Below are 21655 nucleotides of genomic sequence, written 5' to 3'. Positions count from 1 at the left end.
TTTAATATTAATACTTAATTGACAAAATTTCATCAAACGATTCAGCCACTGCAGATGTGCTAGCTTCTCCAATTTTGCCGAATGCTGTTTCTTTCCTCTTGTACATTTGGCTCGTGAAAAGAGACAGCATTTTATTGGTTACTTCGAAGTTTTTTCGGCAGCAAGTTTCTTTATGGTGCAGATGTGTGCTAATTCTAAGAATGGCCTCAAGAGAACTTGTGCTTAACCTGTTCCTTGCCTTAGTTTTAACACTTGTTACATAGGAAAACACTCGTTCAACAAACGATGTGCTGATATAGAGGGATGAATAAATTTGTTTGTATTTAGATTTCCCAACGTTTTGAGAGAGAGAGAGAGAGAGAGAGAGAGAGAGAGAGAGAGAGAGAGAGAGAGAGAGAGAGAGAGAGAGAGAGAGAGAGAGTAGTGTGTAATTGTCGTAAACCTGTGAGTGTTGGTTGGAAGAGGGATGAGGTCGTTGGTTTATTTACGGCGCTGTCTGTCTGGGGAATATGTGAAGGATTTTTCGGTTTTTGAGTGAGTCTTGAGTCAGAGCTAGTGCCGGTCAGTCGTTTGGTCTTGGACAGTTTTTTTGTGTGCTTTTTGAGAGTTGTTGGTTTTTCTTGTTAGTGTGCTGTTCTTGTTGTGTATATAGTTCTATCTTCTTTTTTTATGTTCCCTTGTTTTGTTTGTGTGGTTTTGGGTGCTGTGTTGGCGACCGTGGACGCCTTACTCCATCTTCCAGCAACCGAGGATCAGGGTGAGTGTTGTGTACTGTTTTTTGTGGTTTTGAATTCCGCCACACTGAGAGGGATAGCCTACAGTGTGAGTTCGGTGCAATAATTGCTAGTTCTTTATAACATTCCTCTCCAATTGCATTTTCATGGTACAATACCTTCGTCCAAAATTTTATAGGGTCAGTAGGTATTTCTGACTGGGGGAATTCCTCTTTCCAGTTTTTCAATGAAATTTTTTCATACTGGTTTTCAACTTTGTAGACATCACAACCCCGTTCTCTTGGTAAATTTCCAAAGGGAAGATCATGAAATTTTGGTTTCATTCGACTGAGGCATTTCTCTGGACTTAAATATTTAATTTACTTCATTTTCATGGTTATTGCATCAACTCTTTTATCAATTTGGCTTATGGCCTCATTCAAAAAATTAAGACAGCGCTGCTTAATTGCTACTTTCTTCTCAGCAGTTAGAGAGCTACTCTTCATGTCGTACTCAAACTTATCCCCAAGTTTTTCATCACTGAATGACCAGGGCAACTGCCGCTGTTGGAAGTTCATGTACACTTTTTGGAGTAAAAAGTGTCGTAGTTCTTCCAGTTCTGAAAATAATTTGGTGGGATCAGGATTTAAGGCTTGGAAAGCAGCATTGAGTGTTTCAAAATTTTGGATAATTGGGCAAGCAAAAGTTAGGTAAAGTTTATTACTTTCATCAAGAAACATTTCTTTCAACATTTTGGCATTATAGTTATTGTCCACAGTTGAGAGAAAGTATGCCTTCAGGTCTTCCCACTGTGTTAGAATTTGATAAATACACTTTCCCCTCACAAGTCAGCGAGTTTTACTTGGGGAGACAAACTTATCATGATTCCTGTTGCCATTGTTCATAGCTGCATAAATGTTCTTATAATCTTCTCTACATAAAGAACTTACACTAAACCAGTTTGGTAGCCTATTTCAGATGTCATGTAGATTAAATTAGAAGGCAAAGTGTTGAAAGCCTTTTCTGCACACAATGCTAGACTGGGACAAGTACATTTGATGAATTTCATATGTGGGTTGATATCTCTGAATCTTGAAAAAACAGAATTATTTTTGCATAACTTAAGACTTTCGTGGGCTTAAGGTGGATTAAATACACACTTCGTGTAAAGTACTCACATGTTTATTGTCCCTTCCCTATGGTACAGGTTTACATCTTAATATACCACACCTAAAATTATTGCAGTGATCTAGCTGCCCTTCTTGTTTACTCTTCTTCATCCTTCCTTCTTTTTGACCGGGCCACGCCAGCGTTACAAAATAGGAAAAATAATAATGTCTCTCTTTATCAGGGTTATAAGAATTTTCACCAGCTACATTGTTAGCACCATCAGTCCCCAAACCAATGCAATTGTTTATATCAATGTTGTTTGACTTAAGGAAATCACTAATTGCATCAAATAAACTCTGACCCGTCGTTGAGACAACAGGTATTATACCTAGAAAAGCAGTGAGAACTGTTTGCTCTTTCTTGGAGAAGTACTTAACACAGAGGCATAAATGCTTGGTAACGCTGATGTCTGTGGATTCATCTATCAGTAGTGCATATTTAGCACCACGAACATCATCAAGCAGTTCTTCAAATAATGACGCAGATACAACATTCTTTATCCAGCACATGCATTTTGTCTTATGTAATTGAACATTTTCAGTACACTTCCTTTCCCATATTTTGCAATTAGTTCGGTTTGATGATTTACTGACCACATACTGCAGTGGCAAGCTGTTGACACACTGTACTTAATTTCAAATTCCTTTAATTCCTTTGGAAGGTCTGAAATTTTTTTCTTGAAAGTATCTGTAATCTTCCGAGAACTGTCGAAAGAATCCACGCATTTTTTTGTTTTTTCATGTAGTTCGAATGCAGATTTCCTCATGTTTGATAGAGAACACTTATCACACTTACAATAACAAGCATTGTCCATCCAAGTTAGCCACTTATATTTTTCTTCCCACTCCTTCTTGTAAATCCTCCCATCATTGTAAGAGTTTTTCCATTTTCCCATCGTGGTAATTTGCATAACTTATATAATCAGTAATAACCAAGAACCAGCAACCGCAACTGTAATAAAAAGAAACGAAAATTGTTGAGATGTGAACCCAAATTAATTATTTTACTTGAAGAGTATGTTTAAAGATATTATATTCATTTACTTTGTTGGGAATGGTGCTTTATATTGTTGATACCTTTTATATTGAAGGTCCCTATTGTTATTGTTTCATGCGCGGCCATCTTGTGGCGAGCCGCGAGTCTTGTAAATACAGTTGGGAATAAAGGCGCTCACCCAAAAGACATGAGTCTAAGTTTATCCTCGCATTTCTACTTATATTTGCCAAAATGGTGGACGTAAACGCAACAGGTTATGGGCCCAGGAGCCACCTGATGTACAATGGCGATGCAGATAAGTATGAGATGTGGGAAGAGAGGTTGAAAAGCCATCTAGTGAGATTAAAACTCGAGATGTGATCGAGGCAGACAGCCCAGATACAGGAAGAACAAGCAAGCTGGTACAATATTTGGATGAAACAAGTTTCTCCCTCGTGAAAGCCTTAGAAATACTTCATAGTCATTATACTGGGATAAGTAAGCCGAGAATAATAAACTTGTATAAAGAATTAATTAATCTGAGGATGAAAGAAGATGAAAGTGCCACTGATTATTCGATCAGGGCAGAGAGATTGTCGACTTACTTGAAAGAAGCCAAGAAGGATATTGATGATGAATCACTTGTATCTATAGTATTAAATGGATTACCCCACAGTTACCATATATTCTCAACTGTGGTAGATCAGAGGGAAGAAGGATGGAATTTTCCTGAGTTCAAGAGGCATTTGACAGACTAGCCTATGAAGAAACCCTGAAGGGCTATAAGAGGAAGACAAAAGAAGCCAATGAGACAAATGAAGATAATGATCATGCAGTGATGAAGAAGACAAGGACACAAAGAAATTCCTTTAAGTGTTATAATTGTGGCAAAGGCCACAGATCATTTCAGTGTCGAAGTGAAAGAAACAAGAAGCCTAACCGTTGGTGTGAAAATTGTAAATCTAATGCACATGATACAAATTATTGTGAGTAGAAAAATCATGTGAAAACAGTGAGAAAAGAAAATGATGATTCAAGTGATGAAAATAGTGGAAATGGTCATAATTATCTTTTTAGAGCTCGTGAATCTAGTTCAATGAATGAAGGTTTGTTGGTTGATTGTGGTGCAACTGCACATATTATTGGTGAGAAATCTAAGTTTGTAAAATTTGATGAAGATTTTAATTGAGCTTGCAGATGGTAGTAGGACCACAGGTATTGTTTTAGGTAAAGGTAATGCTGTTGTAAATTTACATGATTCAAAGGGTAATGTACAGAAGGTTACTTTAAGCGATGCCTTGTACATTCCATCATACAGACAGAATATATTTTCTGTTAAGGCAGCTACTAGAAGAGGTGAGGAAATTTTGTTTACCCCAGACTATGCAGAGCTACGTGCTCCAGATGGTTGTAAGTTCAATATTGAGACAGTAAATTGTATTTTTTGTATAATGTAGGTTTAAGAAGTAGCATGCATACTTTAGAAAAATGTCATAAGATTTTTGGCCATTGCAATGTTCAAGATGTATTGAAACTGGAAAATGTTGTTGAAGGTATGAATATTTCCAATAAAGATAATATTAGTTGTGAAGTCTGTACAATGGGTAAGATGACTCAATACAGAAATAGGAAACCTGACAGGAGAACAACTAAAAAGCTTGAATTAGTTCACTGTGATTTAACAGGTAAAATTGACCCAATAACTAAAGACGGTTTTAAATATGCAATTTAATTTGTTGATGATTTTTCTGGTATTATTAAGGTATATCTGCTTAAAAATAAGAGTGATGCTGCAAGAGCTACAGAGAGATTTTTGGCTGATTGTGCGTCATATGATTCAGTGAAGTGAATGAGGACATAATGGAACAGAATTTACTTCTGAAGAGTTTCAAGCCCTCATGATGAAGAACCGTATCAGGCAAGAATTTTCAGCGCCTTACTCTCCACATCAGAATGGTCCTGTGGAACGCTCCTGGAGAACAATCTTCGATATGTCGAGATGTTTATTGTTGGAAAGCAAGTTATCTAAGAAATTATGGACCTATGCTGTGAAGATGACGGCATACATCCGGAACAGGTGCTACAATCCAAGGACGAAGAAGACGCCATTTGAAGTGATGACTGGACAAAAGCCAAATGTAAAGGACATGCATATCTTTGGAAGTGTCTGTTATGCTTATGAGCAGGACAAGAAGAAATTAGATGCACGTTCTAGAAGAGGAATTTTTGTAGGCCATGATACAGAGAGTCCAGCCTATTTAGTGTACTTCCCAGAGCAAGATGATGTGAAGAGGGTGAGATGTGTGAAGTTTAGTGAAGAATTTCCAAAAGAAGATGAATATACAGCAAGAATATGTATAACAATATGTAAATCCTTATCCAGCATATGAAGACAATGAGACGTCCAAGGATAAGAATAAAGATGAAGAAAGAGGAAACTTTCAAGATGAAGATGAGAATGAACAAGATAAAAAGAAGAAAGAAGATAAAAAGGAACAAGAAGAGAGAAGATATCCACAGAGGCAACGAAATAGGCCCAAGCATTTAGAAGACTATGAGTTGGATGGATTACAGGAAAGATTACTACAATGTTCCATTGATTATTGCTACCGTGTTGCTGACTTTCCAACTACATACACAGAAGCTCTCGAATCTCCAGAATCGCATTATTGAAAGGAGGCTATGGGAGAAGAAATGAGAGCCTTGGAAGAAAATGACACTTTCAAGTTGACAAAACTCCCTGAAGGATGGACAGGTGTTGGAGGAAGATGGGTGTATGCAGTGAAGCATGAACCAAACAACACAGAGAGGTTTAAAGCAAGATACGTGGCAAAAGGATATTCCCAAGTGAAAGGCGTGGATTGTGAAGAGACCTTCTCACTGACCTCACTCCATACTACAATAAGGATGATGATGCAAGTAGCAGTGCAAGAAGATATGGAAGTTTACCAAATGGATGTGAAAACTGCTTATTTAAATGCTGATATAGACTGTGAAATATATCTTAAACAACCAGAAGGGTTCAAGAAAACCAATGAAAAAGGTGAACATTTAGTTTACAAATTGAACAAATCTTTTTATGGACTAAAACAAAGTGGAAGAAATTGGAATAATCTGTTACATAGATTTCTTGTTAGTCATAAGTTTAAGCAATCTGCTGCTGATGCATGTTTTTATACAAAGTATGAAGGCAATGATATAACTATGATATTGATATGGGTTGATGATTTGATAATTGCTGCTAATAATGGTAATGTACTCCATGTCTTAAAGGAATCTCTCAAAAATAAATTTATCACAGGTCTCCACATCGTTTAGAAGTTCTTGAACTTTGTTGATGTATGTCTCCTTATCTAAAAGAACTATTTTCCCGTCTTTGTTAGATTTTGTGATATTATCACCTCTTTAGCAAACTTGTGCATGGAATATTTCGAAACAGAAATTTTGTCATCTATCAAACCCCGTAATATGACCTGGCTTAGATACGTGGATGACATCTTTACTTTTTGGGACAATAGCTGGGGAGACTTTAATGAATTTTTTAATAGGTTAAACTCGCTAGTTCCAACCATAAAATTTAAAACGGAATGGGAAAAGGACGGAAAACTGCCGTTCCTAGATGTACTGATCATAAGAGAACAGAACAGATATGCATTTACAGTATATAGAAAACCCACCTTCGCTGCTTCCTACATTCATTTCTTAAGCTACCACGACGTCTCCGTAGAGATCATGGTAGGTTGCAACTTATTCCTCAGGGGACTTAGGATATGTTCAAATGGGTACCTAGATAAAGAATTCAACACGATCCGCCAACACCTAACGCAACTGCTCTATCCACCACACATTATCGAGAGGGCTATTAACAAAGCAAATAAAATATACTATAGAGGTTCCACTCACAACAGACAAATAGATTTCAACAACAAAATAAAGCTTCTGTACGACGAAAACATCCAAAAAGCCACCGAACAACTCAGGTCTAACAATCCCTTCATTTTCCATTATCCCAAATCCATCGGGAGCTCGCTCATTAATATATACTTAAATAACAAAGGAGAAGAAGCCGGAGTTTACAAGATACCGTGTAGCAATTGTAATGACATTTACGTGGGGGAGACAGGTAGATCGCTCTCGCAAAGAATAACAGAGCGCAAAAGATCAGTACGTTACGCTTTGGAGAGTTCGGGGATTTTCCTACATATCAGAAATACAGGACATATCATAAACTGGAGTGGGGTGGAGCTGGTTTTCAAAAGTAGCTGTCCGTACAAAAGAAAGATGCTGGAATCTGCTATCATCAATCAAACCAACAATATGAACTTGTCAGGAGGACATTGGAAATTGGACGACATCGGCGCTTTAATCCTCAGACTGCTAGTGAAGAAGGTGTGCCAGGGCACAAGACCACCAGAATCGACGCCAAACGGGAGTTAATGGACCAAAAACCACTAGGGAACCGTTTACTCTCCTCCTTAGGAAATGGTCACCTGCATACCATCGGAGACTTAATGCCACACCTATATATGCTTTGTATATATACCCTTGTAACATTTCATCTGTCCATATTTTTCCAGTGAACAGGGGCACAGAAGCTAGTGTCCGAAATATATGGTTGCAACGTTCAAATAGTGTTTTATTGGCCGCCTTATCTTCATATTATACTGTAGTATTACAGTAAAAGATATTCATATATATATATATATATATATATATATATATATATATATATATATATATATATATATATATATATATATATTGTGACAGGTCATTTGGCTAATAAGTTTAATAATTAGTTAATTGGATTTATATTGCCTTGCTTTACCTAAGACCCACATAATTCGTCAATTAAGGCTAAAATTAACTCTAAAGGACAGATACTAATTAGGTCAGGGTGCCAGTTAACACTCGTTAACAAAGAATAGAGGCTTACTTCATAACCACTTGAATGAATTCAGCAAACTTACTGGAACACTAGTTTCAACAAAAGTAAAGTAAAATGAAATGGATTATTTACAGGAGCTAACAGCAGCTCAGAATACTAGTCCTGCATAGGGCAAATGCCTCAATTCTACATAGACATGAACGCAACAGATTTATGTGCCTCTCAGACCCTTTATAGGGCATTTAACTGCAAGGTTGAATTGAGGCTTCTTGGTACTGATGATGCAGATTCTTCTGCAAGAAAGAGGACTTTGTTCAGGCCCAAGGTGTACACAATTCTGGAAAAGATGTATCCAGATAACAGTCTTGCACTACAGAAACTCTCACTCGTCATTACTTAATCATAAGGGGATGATACTTATGTCAAGAATAATACTTTTAACACCATGCAGGATACGTTATGTGACTTCACTAGAAAACAATAATTGTACTTAATAGATGATTTCACAAATGGGTTATTTTTTACTAGGATTTCTTAGTTGGTAACTGTTTAAGAAAGGAAAACTTGATTGAACAAGGAAAACGAGTGTTTCAGTTGAAGGAAAAGAGAACAGGGAGTAATTGTCAAATCAGACTTACCGCTGGGCGAGCTTATGCAGTGATCAGTTGCATAAGATTCCTTGGTCTGTTGGAATAACAATTTTCTCCCTCGTGTTGAACAAAGGGTGCTTTGAGGACAGCATGGAATGTGTCCGTGTCCTATGGCAACTGAGTTGAGAGTCTCCTCACACCGGGTCAGCTTCTCGCTGTTTGCTTCAAAACCCCGCTTACCTGACCTGAGATGACAATAGTCTCGCCAGTACATAGGTCACGGAAAAGTGAGTTCTGAGAACAGTGAAGTTAAGGTTTGGCCTAGCAAAACCGTATCCCTCTATGACACTCTAAACTAAGTCTCTCCCGTTGGCCGGAAGTGTACGTATTTTGAAAACAGCCCCTGGATTCCTGCACTCTTCTTCACATGCGAACAGCCCACATTGTCTGCCCTCTTACATTAACAAAGGTAAATTTTATTATTTGATTAAGAAGCAAGGAAGAGAGGTCTAACAGTGAATATTTATAATATATATATATATATATTATATATATATATATATATATATATATATATATATATATATATATATATATATATATATATATATATATACATATATACTGTATATAAGAAACTGAACATTTCAGTTTTAAAGAACTATATTACTTTAAGGAGCCAGAGGAACTTTTAAGGGCTCAGAGCCCAAGCCCATCTTCTCCCCTTCCTAATATCTCCCCTGAGAGAACACCTGGGTGATCTACTAGGCTGCACCCTTTCCAAATTCCTGCTTTCCGCTCTCTTCTGCCACAGGTTCTCTTTGTATTCCAGAGTGCACCGACTTTTGAGGGCAAGACAAATGAGCGCCGACAATTGAGCGCAAGACAAATGCGCGCACTAACATTTGAGCGCCAAAATTTCAATCCTCTTCTTATATTTTTGTATTGACATTATAGACGTTTAGTACTCACTGTTACAAGCGTTTGGATATAAAGGAAGAAGAAACAATCTTAATCTTTATTTACTATGGCATGTAAATAAATGGATAAATGAATATATATATATATATATATATTATATATATATATATATATATATATATATATATATATATATATATATATATATATATATATATATATATATATAAAAAGAAAATACATATAAAAAAAAAAAATACATATAAAAAGACAGCTTAAATTTATATTGCCATGTATGAGTACCTAAGATATTTAAAAACAAGTTCCACAAATAGAAAATTAATAAAAACAATTTGTAAATAGAATATAACTACTTTTGTAGGGTAAGATTATATGATATGGAACGCAGATAATCTAATGGCTCTCTTGAAGAATACTCAATAACAATTTTAATTATAGCATTGTTTACTCGTTCATATTTTTTGTGTTTTACAGGTTCATGCCGCCCACAGGTTATTCTGATCAATTTGGTTGAGGTGTGATTTTGTTCTATTCTCAAAATTTCTATGAATTTGTATATTGTAGGGTGCATATGCCCTATTGACTGCTGCATTGCCCGATGCCACCCCTCTAACGAATTATTTGTACGTGGATGTTCATTGACGACACGTTCGTAAACACTCAAACACGAGGGGAAACATAGCATCTCTCCTTCTTCCTCTCCTACAAGGTCTTCCTATCCAAGAATCTTCGAAGTAAAATACCAAATCGTCTAAGTCGTCGGGGATTATATCTTGTAATGATTCAAAAACATTTGTAATATCATTGTGGGGAACGAACGCCAAGGCCACAAGCATTTTTGTACATTTTCGTATTTCTTCACTGTTACTGCATAAATTGGTCAATCCTAAGTCTTGTATTTTTCTCCATACGGCCTGAGATAAATGGAAAAAACACCCAAACACCTCAGCGTTTCTGAAGACAGAAAGAAAAGCTTTATGAAATGCTTTTCATAGTCGCACGATATGGAAGCTGGAACAACCTCGGTATCCATGAAATGTAGTTGTGTCAGAGCACGGTTATAATTATGCTTCCTCTGACTTCCCCTGAAGGAGAATATAAACCACTCGAAGCACGATTCCTTTATAAATGATGTGAATCACATATAGCTGATAGAATAGTTGAGGAACTATTTTGAACGTTCCATCTCCCATCCAGTGCTTATTTTCTTTCATCAATTTCAAATTCTGAGGAGTAGTAATATAAAATATCTATCGGGGTCATCACTACCGGAGTCATATGCAAGAAAATTGTCTCCATCATACGTGCAAACAAGTTCTTGAGGTATATCTATCTATTTCTCCTACTGGACGTCACTTGGAGCCGAGAGATACAGTAATCCTTTGGCTTTCCGTTGTCTCTCTACTGTTCGCTGAAGGGATTGCTACTTTGGAAGAATAGCAACTACTTCCGGACGCAAATTAAGTTGTGCCTCTTGAATGAGTCGCCTTGGTGGATCATTCGATGTTGCAGCTCTTTCACGAAGTTGCATCATTGATAATCTAGACTCAGACTTTGCAGGATCTGGCACATGATCGTGCTCACTGGCAGATCAGATGTGCATTCATCTCCAATAACATATTATATCCTTCCTTTGCACTTCCGGTCTACACAACGCCATGACTCTTTCCCACTCTTAAGCACTCTATCAAGTCTGTAACAGTAGCCTTCCTTCGTACAATATAGCCTATTATATCTTTTCCTTTGGATGATGTTACCTTCTCCATAGCGAGGGTACTTTGAACTAAAATAAATCAATGGTATTTCTCTTTTAATGATATACTAATAACCAAACGATACGCACACAAAATGAAAGTTAATGATAGTAACCAAACAAGTTAACAATGTAAACAAAAGATTTTAACGAATTTTAACGATAATAAACAACCGATAACATGCCATTTTTTGAAAACCAGTTTTACGAAGTATGCGTGTATGTGTGCGCGTGTTTGTTTTTTTTTTTTAAATTTCGTGCACTCAAATGTCGGCGCTCAAATGTTAGTGCGCGCATTTGTCTTGCGCTCAATTGTCGGCGCTCAACTGTCGGCGCTCATTTGTCTTGCGCGCAAAAGTCGGACCACCGTATTCCAGGTCGTATGAGGCGAGATATCGCCTGAGGACATCTGGTCGGCGAGAAAGAAAGTCAGTACAGAGGCAGCTGCAGTTGAAGGATGACGTCCTTCCTAAACTCCTTAAAGAGGGCTTCCCAAGGGTGGCCAACTCTCTCTCCCCGTAACTGCCGAAAATTAAGCAACCATTGATTCGCCTGCCATTCTGCCAAGAAGGAAAGAGAGTCGCTCTTGCTTTTTACTAAGAGCATTCCCAATTTCTATAGTATGTCTAGAATTGAGAGGAATCTGCCCTTAAACTTTATCTCTTTCTCTCGACCTTTTCACCTTTCATTATTCGTTCCCTTGCTAAATTACAAGTGCAGTGTAACATCTTTATAAAGTGTTTTTTTTTTTAATTCAGTGAATTAATGAAGTAATTATTCCCCTTGCAGCAATAGAAGTGAATTAATTACCTCCTCGAATCTTGCTCTTTATTTATGTTCATGAGATAGGTATATTGAAGTGAAAAAATACTCATCAGACATCTCTCTGCCTTTCAGGAGTCAATGTCCAGTGTTAATTGATTAGCGTAAGTTCTTTCCTGACACAAGCGTACATAAAGTTAACACCAAGAACCTGTTGCCATCATCAGTGACTTACTTAGCCTATCTGGGGACAGATTCCCCCAGTATCACAGCCTTCCCTTAATTATATTTACGATATTAATTTGAGTGATGCTGCGTATTTCTTTTGCTGTTAAAGTCCTGTTGCAAATTGTAAATAGATTTATATTTACTTATTAAGGCTATCACTCTGGCGACCTTACTCCCCGTTATCCCTCTTCTTCTTACTTATGATGTTGCAGCCCATTAGCAAGGCTATCCAAAATTCCCTCAATCTATTGTTGAAGGGCTGCAAACGTAGCAACAATATATATTATTATGATTAGCAAGAACTCGCTAGCAAATTGCTTCCCCCTTTTTTGTTGTTGTTGTTTGTTCTGTTGTTTTCATTTACTGCAAGCTGCTCGATCGATAGACACATCTGTCTATCGAGACTTCGCACGGTCAGAATACAAGGGTTTAAGATGGATTAAGGCCACTCCCTTTAAGCAGATCTTTCTTCGAGGCAAAAGTGATTTCTGTCTGGTCGTTTTCTTACAGGCAAAACTCCTCCTGCGGGCATCAACTGGAAATGATTTAACCCCATATGTTGGACGTGCCCCCTGCCCATAGGAGGAGATAAAAGGAGAAACCAAACCGAGGTGTGGCCACACATGCGCGGGGGAAGACAGGGAGTGAAGAAGTCCAAACACCTGCCCCTGGCAGTGCCCTTAGCTAACCACGTGGCCCTTTTCAAAGTATACTTTCTCCTCGTGCCCTTTGACCGCGAGCCACGTGTTCGCTCCACCGTTGACCTGCGTGATGCCCACATGCCATTGCCCGGCCCTTCGTGAAATTCCCACGCATTGCCCTTTTTCAAGAAGTCCCCATCGCCTTGCCCTTCATCCTAACACGTGGAAGAACTCGCCCTCGGAAATTGCAAGTCATCCACGGACCTCTTTCTGCGCTGGAAACAAAGCTGCCTTACGGTAAAGTCCTCTGGAAGACCCCCATTCAGTCATGCTTTTTCCTCGTAACCTTTACTTAACTTGAGTGCCAATAATCATTGAATCTCTTGTCTAATGTCCATGCGCCTCTAGCATCGGCAGTACTAAGTCCTTATTAATTCATCGAAGCCCTTTGGCACCCTCAGTGCGCTTCAAATTCATTAATCTTTTGTCTATTTTCATTACTGGCGTATAATGTGCATATCTCTCATTTCAGAGGGACCCTATATCGTGGAAGCTTCTTGACTGTGTCTGGAATTCTCAGTTTCATTCATCCCGTGGAATCCTCCAGGATCAATAATCTACTAGCATTCCTCTTTCCCGTACTAACGTTATTTATGTAAATACACTCCTGCAAGTTTGCCCCGTGTTTTACGTAATATCTTCCTCAGTAACAAGAGCCTTAAGCTCATATGAAATTCCCCTTTGTTTTCCTCTTTTTACGTTTTCCTGGACCCACGAAGTCAGAATCACAAGGCTAAATTGCCTTAAATTGTTGCTATCTGTCTCACAGAGAATATCTCAACTAAATCGCCAGGAAAAACGTAAATATATATATATATATATATATATATATATATATATATATATATATATATTCTTCTTCTTCTTCTTCTTCTTTTAACGTGCTTTTTTCCCATTTTTGTATGGGGTAAGCACGATGCCTTCTTTTGAAGGACTTTTGATTTGGCTTTAGGGGTAGACCTGTAGTCTCGATCGGCTGCCCTGCCTGACATCGCTTAGACCCGGTAGCGTATGTTTCATGTATCATACCCGACCCAACGCCCTTTCTTCCCAGCAGCGAGAAGTTGTTGCTTGCGGGTAGCGAGAGTTCGAGAGGTGTGAGATGTTTGTTATGTTTTTTAGAAGGTGTTGTAATGGCTTTGTTTTGTGTGTGTATTTAGTCTGTAACACCCATTTGCTTTTTAAGCAAACCTATCCGTTGATTACATATATAATCCCGGGATGTCTACACGGATAGCAAAGTGTCTGCCTCTCTGATCAGTCGGCTGCGGATTTGAACCCATTGCGCCACAGACCTCTGAAGTCCGAAGCTGCTGCTGTAACCGACTGACCATGAGCCATCGAGGCTCCATATATATATATATATATATATATATATATATATATATATATATATATATATATATATATATATATATATATATATATATAAATATAGGGTTTGTTACAAAAAACCGTTTGTCTTTTAGAATAAATGTTATACAAATATTAGAAATTAAATAGTAATGAATATGATAAGGATCGGCAGACAGAAGAGCCAGTGTTCATACCGTACCTTAAAACGCATGTTTGTATGCTGTAGGTCTCTGTATGCTGATACATATATAAATTTTATATGCGCACGCAGAAACTTGAATGCACTTTAGTCACTTACATCACATAGGAGGATGAAGTTAAAGGAAAAAAAAGTCGAGCTCAACTGTGATAAAGAATTGGAGAGACAAAGACCCTAAAAATATTTCCATTGCAAAAGGAGCAGACGCCACTACTAAATATTGCTTACCACTGCATATCTCTCTCTCTCTCTCTCTCTCTCTCTCTCTCTCTCTCTCTCTCTCTCTCTCAAACACTGGGAAAGATCGAATGGAAGAAAGAAACAAGAAGTATGGCACAATCACCGCAAAAATATCGATAAAACGAGTATATTATAATTATATGGAAAGATGTAAATTTGTCGAAGAAGGGGAATGAAAATGAGTTCCCTTGAGTCACTGCAAAAACAGACGCTTAAAAAATCTAGAAGCGAAACGAGGGAAACAAAAGACAGTAATAGTTATTAAGTGCAACTTGTAAAGTAAGATATCTATGAGCAATGAAGGTATGATATCTATTAATCATTGTACGAAAGCATTATTTGTATGCTGTCTATTCTAGAGCTGTAATTTACACTCCCGCAAGTTAACAGAATGAAGCCTCGTGTCAAGATGTGACATTTCTTTTTATGTTGTGCCCATAAATGATTAGCCTATTACCGGGCTGGGAACCAAACAATGGTCACTTCACATATTTTGGAAGGTAAAGAGACTAAAAGAGGAAAATAGCGATGGAGAGTAACGACAGTCGCTTAGAAATATTAAAATGAGAAAATGAAATTATATTGTAGGAAAATTGGTAAAAAAAAAAAAAAAATGACAATAGCACCATTACAAAAATCTGCGAATGACAAGAAAACCATCTGAATGAAAGCTGGCCATGAGAGATGTGTTCCGTTGGTAAGAGTGAGAATTAGGCTCACAAATTATGTAGAAAGTTAGGCCTCTAAAATCAAAGAGATCAGATTGAGAGGGAAGGAAATAACGAACGACAAACAAAATAAAGTTCTCCATCATTATATCATACTAAAAATCGTAAATATATAATAGCAGCAATCGAAAGCGAGAGACTTAAGTCCTTTTGATCGACTGAGAGATGCAATGAATGAGAGAAGTTTCGATCTACTGTAGATGGGAAAAGAGATAGCGAAGGATTAACCTGAATTGCTCTTTTATTTTAGAAGTGCACTGACATCACTCTCTTTGGCTGTGGAGGTAAGAATATTATTTTATTCAATGCCAGAATACTTTCCATCTTAAATACACCCTCTTAAAAAGTAATGACTCATTTGTTTACAATTCTTTTCAGAAATTAAAAGACAAGGAATGGAGTTTAAAATTAACTCTTTTAAGCTTCGGCGAGAGATAGTAAGAAATACAAAGTGGCAACTGCCGCTCATGGAAACCAAAGCCCTGGCTGGAAGGGACGGGACGATCTTTCCAGTGATCCAGTCAGTCAGACTCAGACTCACTCAGTCACTCAGTCTGCAGCTGGCGAGCGTCCGATGAGTTTCTCTGTAGCTCCCTGAGCTGTGTCATCGATTCCACGTTCTAGCGTTCCAGTGGCGCCCGTAGCCATCATCTAATTTTCCTGTTGTTGTTGCGTGTGGTACATTTTCAAAAACATCTGTAATTACTTTTATCGTTGCTTCTGATTTTTTATACACTAGATATTAAGAGAAATGGATATAATCCACGCGAAAATAAGAAAAATATTGTATTTCATTTCTTAGTTACCATTGCGAGAGAGAAATATGAAAGATATGCAGCCAAATATTAAAAAAAATAAAAACACACGAAGATAGAGATAAAAAGATTAGACTCAGGTAGTCGCACTGCAAAGAGAATGGCTGTACTCGTTGCATCATTCGGCAGTCATAACCTGTGAGAGGAGTGAGTGTTTCGGTGAAAACAAAAGGGTGGGAGTCCTTTTACCTTGCATCCGTGGGCTAACCCTTTTCACAATGGCCCCAGTGATACCATAATGCCAGGTGACGTCACAAATAGTCCGTGACAGCACGAAAACTTCAATTACCGTTATGTTTGCTCAGCAAGCATTTTCGTGTGGTAACGTCGCATTAAGATATGCTCATGGAGTTGGTAATAATGTAGCAAACGAGTGGAGGAAATTATAAAAAAGTGAATTCACGGGAAATAAACAGCGAGAGTTCCGTAAATCGTTCCTAAGTGAGATGAAAACAACCGGAAGAAGTAACACAATCGCGTCGCTTAAACTCTCATGTTTCCGAAATTTCCGAAAGCTGTTGTCTCAAACTCCTCACATGCTAAGCTCTCAATACAGCTTACATGATGCCATAAGGCATTGTGGTGTTTAAAATAAAACAGAATAGAAAAAGAAACCGGTTCTTTGTGGTTGAAAGGGCAGAGAAGTAATGGTAGCTAAAGAATCATAGAATATGGTTTGTTGATTTTCAAGAGACTAAAAGAATGAAAATGCTGGAGGAAGCCAGGATTCATTTTGTGATTCAATGAAAGTGGATGATGGGGAAAATCATATGAAACAGCTCGCAGAAAAACAGTCCTGTCACGACCAAATGAAACTGAGAGGACATTTTTCTTCAGTGATGAAGTTTAGTTTAGAAACATGAAGAAAACGGGCTGACTAAGTCATGGAACAGCAGTTCACTATTTTGAACTCCAGAATTTGATACATTTGTCTTCATTTTCCGATCTGATTATTATGTGTTATGCGAAAATGTAAAAAAAGTTTTGAGCTGTTTTGATGAAAACTGCATTATATTTATTTTAATTCTTTATGAATGAAGGTTGCGTCTGAAAAATGAACGTTCCTGTAACGCCAAAGAACAATTCCGTTTTGTATGATGACACATCTAAAAAGATATGTACGAGATCTTTTTTTTTTAGCTGTTAACATTGTTTTGTGCATTATGGCGTCACATAGATTTTCAAGAAAACGAACATATTTTTCCTCGGGTTTGGCTATCTGCTGAGGTCGGTAGTGGTATGATCAAGGTTCCCGATAAGAAATAGGAAAGCGTTTACGATGAAGGCCTTTGGGTGAGCAGGATTCAGCAGCGTTCACACCCAATCCAACAGGGAATTGCAATTTATGGGGAACGAAAATGAAAGCTGTCAGAGGAAACACGACGTCCGCTTGCCTTTTCTTTCTTCAACTGAAACGAAGACTTCCAAAGCTAGTGCAGTGAAAGTATGGTATAGTGAGGCGTGCCGATGAAAACAAAGGAAAGGAAACTGGAAATATACACAGAAAAGTAAATAGGGAGGAAAAAAACAGGAAGAGGAAAAAAAGTAAAAGGAACAGGTAGAAAATAAAACCTGAAAAGGACGAAAAAAAAAAAAAAAAAAATCCAGAGGCGCGAGTCTGAGGCGCCAAAAAGACTACGCTTTCCATTTGAGCTGATTGAGCACAATGCCTGAGTTTGTTGCCAGGGGAGAGGAAGCGTTCCCCACTCTTCCCCTTTAGATCTCTCGCCTTCAGGAATCTAATATGATACGGGAGGTTCATAGCAAAAAAAGATCGTAAGCAAACAACTTTTAGGGAATTAAACTTGAATGGAATATTCCTGTACTGATTGTCAGCAATCGCTCTGTACAGGAAAAGGATTATTACATGCAATTGTTTCGTTTAAGTGTTAAGTACTATTACTTATTTGAAACTTTTGGGAAATATGGCTGACCAGCATCGCTGGAAACAAGCTTCCTTCTTGTGCCGCCTTCTGTTGTCCCTGTCCCTGTTGTCTTCGAAGACGTCGTCCCAAACGACCTCCTCCACCTCCTCCTCTTCATCCACCACAAGTGCTGTAGGTGTCAGCGGGTCATCCTTTTCTTCTTTATCATTCTCAGATTATCTGAGCAATCTTCCATCACCCGCCAACGACTCTTCCAAAAGCTCTCCTGCCTGCCTCTGGACATCAGCAAACGTCCTGGAATGTCAAGTGCGAATCCTGGATGATGACTTGGGGATCCAGATATCAAGTGGCCAGTGGGAGGACTTGGAAACTTCAAGTTACCCCAGGTCGTGGCAAGGAAGGACCGATTCCAGGAAATTACGGTCTCTCATGGTGGAATGCAGCCAGGTGCTCTATTACCAGAGCAGGATCACTTCATCGACATTTCAGGTGAGGAGTGAGACTGTTTGGGAAATAGCCTACTAACAAGGAAATGATTGGCACTCTCTCATCATTGAATTGTTGTCACTTACAATTGTGTGATTTTTTTTATTTTCACAGGTATTGAGCTACAAATATCGTGTCATACCGAAATCTTTATACTTAAGAGTAACTTACACACACACAAACAAACAAAGAGTCGTCAGAGTCACTATCTATTGTTTCTTACCAAAGGTCCAGGTTTAAAATCTTGTCGGCGCAGAGGCTCTTGTCGGTTACACTTCCCTGTTATGTCAATCGTTCCTGAGGTCTGGTGAAGTCGATAGACGATACTTGTCTTAATATCTCTGGATACTCTGATATGCATTTTGTCATTTGTATGTATGAGTGATTGTGTGTGTATAAAAGAGAGAGAGAGAGAGAGAGAGAGAGAGAGAGAGAGAGAGAGAGAGAGAGAGAGAGAGAGAGAGAGAGAGAGAGCTCTGTGACAGTGAGTAGTAAACATTCAAGAGGAAGTGACCTCTGAATTGTAACTATCATGAGAAGATAGAATTGATTAAATAATTTATTGTAGATACATGCTGATGTCAGTAGCATATGTCATAGTACTGTGATTTGTAGTGGATTGAAAGCTTACCGTTAATGGTAGCTATTTTATTGTCAATGTTTAGAACAAGGATTTTATCTTGTAAGAGGTGCAAAAGAAACGAGCAGGTAAAAGTTACTGCTGGTTTATTACAGATTCAGGCAGTTTATATTGCGGCCGACTGGCGCCGAACAGCGGAAGACAATGAGATTGAGTGTGACCTGAGGTCAAAAACAATTAACAATAATATACAGCGAGCAAGTACAATTTACAATACAAAAACATACAGAATTCCAATATGGATATAATCTTGATGCCTGTGAATAAAGAAACACACAATACATAATTTATGACAGTTGAACAAATACATGTAGAGTTTAAATGGTAGAAAATGCGTGACCTGGCACGTTAGGCGTAGCGAATTGTGTGGCGAAGAAAGTGGGAAGTCACCAAAGAAAACTTGCTCAACGGAGACTTAATTAATGACGCATCCGAAGGAGACTCCGCTGACGGCGATGTGGTGACTTTACAAATACTCCCCCCACAAGACGTGGGACACGTCTGACTAATCTGCATATCTGCTGGGATGCTGAAGGGTGCCACGGCTTCTTGAGGACAACGGAGGGGCGCCCCACGCGTGAGGCTGCTGGTGCGGGTGGGCCCTTCCTGGGACGGCCACACGCCCGTCGTTTGCGGGCCTGGCTGTGGCGAAGGGTGGCTGGGCAGGGGTTGCGCTGTGGTGACGTCTGTGCTCTCCCCCAGGAAGGCGGGCTTTAACCGGTCTACTGAAACCCAATCGTTCCTCCCGGGGAGTGCCAGCAGGAACGCCTTGCTGTTCCGCTCCAGCACGCGGAAGGGGCCCCTGTAGGGCCTGGTCAGTGGCGGGCGGACGGCGCTGACCCTGACGAAGACGTGGGTGGCGGATGACAGTTCTGGCGGTGTGAAGGTGGCCGACCTGCCGGTGTACGTGCGCTTGCAAGGAGCGAACTTGCCGACCACATCGTGGAGCCTCTGCAGTGATGGGGTGTGGCAATCTTCTGTCACAAGTTCGCCTGGGACCACGAGGGACTCTCCGTAGGTTTTTTCGGCTGTGGACGGGGTGCCCTTGGCTCTGGGGGCGGTTCTCAAACCGAGGAGGACCCATGGCAGCTGATGTTTCCAGTCCTCGGCGGTGCAGCGGGCCATGAGGGACGCCTTCAGGGACCTGTGGAACCGCTCGACCAGGCCATTGGCCGCTGGGTTGTATGCCGTGGTGGTGTGATGTGTGGTTCCCAGCAGCTGAGCCAGGGCGGACCATAACTCGGACAGGTTGTGATGTGGTCCAGGAAGCCGAAGCAGCTGACCCAACTGGAAAGCAGGGTCTCGGCGCGCACGCTGGCGGTGGCTTCTTGCATTGGTGTGGCTTCGGGCCACCTTGTTGAGCGGTCTACCACCGTCAGGAGGTATCTGGACCCGCCTGATGGGGGAAGGAGCCCGACGACGTCGACATGAATGCGGCCAAACGGCGCTCTGGCTGCGGGAACTCGCCTATCTCGGACTGTGTGTAACGACCCACCTTGCTGGTTTGGCACTGCAGGCACTGTTTTCCCCAGGACGTGGCGTCCTTCTGCACCCCATGCCAGACGAACTTCTTTGACAGCAGCTTGGCCGTAGTTCTGCCAGAGGGATGTGAGAGGCCGTGAATTATGTCGAATACCTGGCAGCAGCGTGAGGCTGGAACCAAGGGGCGGGGCTGACCCGTACTGATGTCGCAGAGGAGACTTGGGCCCCCGGGGGCGAGGGTCACGTCCCGCCACTTAAGGGACATGATGGCGGTGCTGTAGGCTGGGGTTTCTGGGTCAGCGGCCTGTTCCCTGGCGAGGTCTTCGTAGTTTACCCCGAGCTGCACTGCGTTCAGCTCGACTCTGGAGAGGGCATCTGCTACAGGATTTTTCCCACCGGGGAGTACCTGACGGAGCAGGTGAATTCAGCTATGGCTGAGAGGTGGTGCTGCTGCCTGGAAGACCATGCGTCCCCCTGCTTAGTGAAGGCGTGAACCAATGGCTGGTGGTCTGTGAAGATTGTGAAGGGCGTCCCCTCCAGGAGGAACTGGAAGTGCCGGACTGTGCGGTACATCGCGCAGAGTTCCCTGTCGAAGGTGCTGTAGCGGGTGTATGCAGGGTTGAATTTCTTGCTGAAGAAGGCGATGGGCTGGGGGGTTGCCGTTGATGATCTGCTCCAGGACAGCACCACAGGCGACATTGCTGGTGTCCGTTGTCAGCTGGAGGGTGGCCTTGGGATCCTGGTGTGCCAAGGCGGTTGCCTCAGTGAGGGTGGCCTTCGTCAGGGTTGGTTGGCCTTTGAGAACTTCCGTCAGGGGGGCCGTGGTGATGATATTATTGTAAGTGGTGCTACCAAAAAGGAGCATGATCACCGATTAAGAAAGGTTTTGGAACTTTTGCAAGCACATAATGTACAAATAAATAAGACTAAGACTGTTTTGGAGGCTGAATCTATTGAATATTTAGGATACCACATCTCAGGTGAAGGAGTCAAGCCATCTTCAAAGGGACTGAAAGCTATTTTACATTGCCCATGTCCTACTTCTGTTGAAGAAGTTCAATCTTTTTTAGGTATGATTACTTACTATTGCAAGGTTGTAAA

At 40.1% G+C, this 21655-nt stretch overlaps 1 protein-coding gene across 1 annotated transcript in view; it reads left to right on the top strand.

Annotated features, from left to right (window-relative positions):
• Nucleotides 1-15781: 15781 nt before the first annotated feature.
• The window catches only part of LOC136837216 (toll-like receptor Tollo), a 172319-nt gene continuing 166445 nt past the window's right edge, over nucleotides 15782-21655 (top strand). The window contains exon 1 of the mRNA XM_067101893.1: nucleotides 15782-18435. Within this exon, the coding sequence (XP_066957994.1) occupies nucleotides 17986-18435 (450 nt within the window). The 5' untranslated portion in view covers nucleotides 15782-17985. The remainder of the gene's footprint in view (nucleotides 18436-21655) is intronic.

This window comes from Macrobrachium rosenbergii, chromosome 58, assembly GCF_040412425.1.
Source record: "Macrobrachium rosenbergii isolate ZJJX-2024 chromosome 58, ASM4041242v1, whole genome shotgun sequence".
NCBI lineage: Eukaryota > Metazoa > Arthropoda > Malacostraca > Decapoda > Palaemonidae > Macrobrachium > Macrobrachium rosenbergii.
The sequence above is the reverse complement of the archived record's forward strand: the minus strand, read 5'-3'. Positions and strand labels throughout refer to the sequence as shown.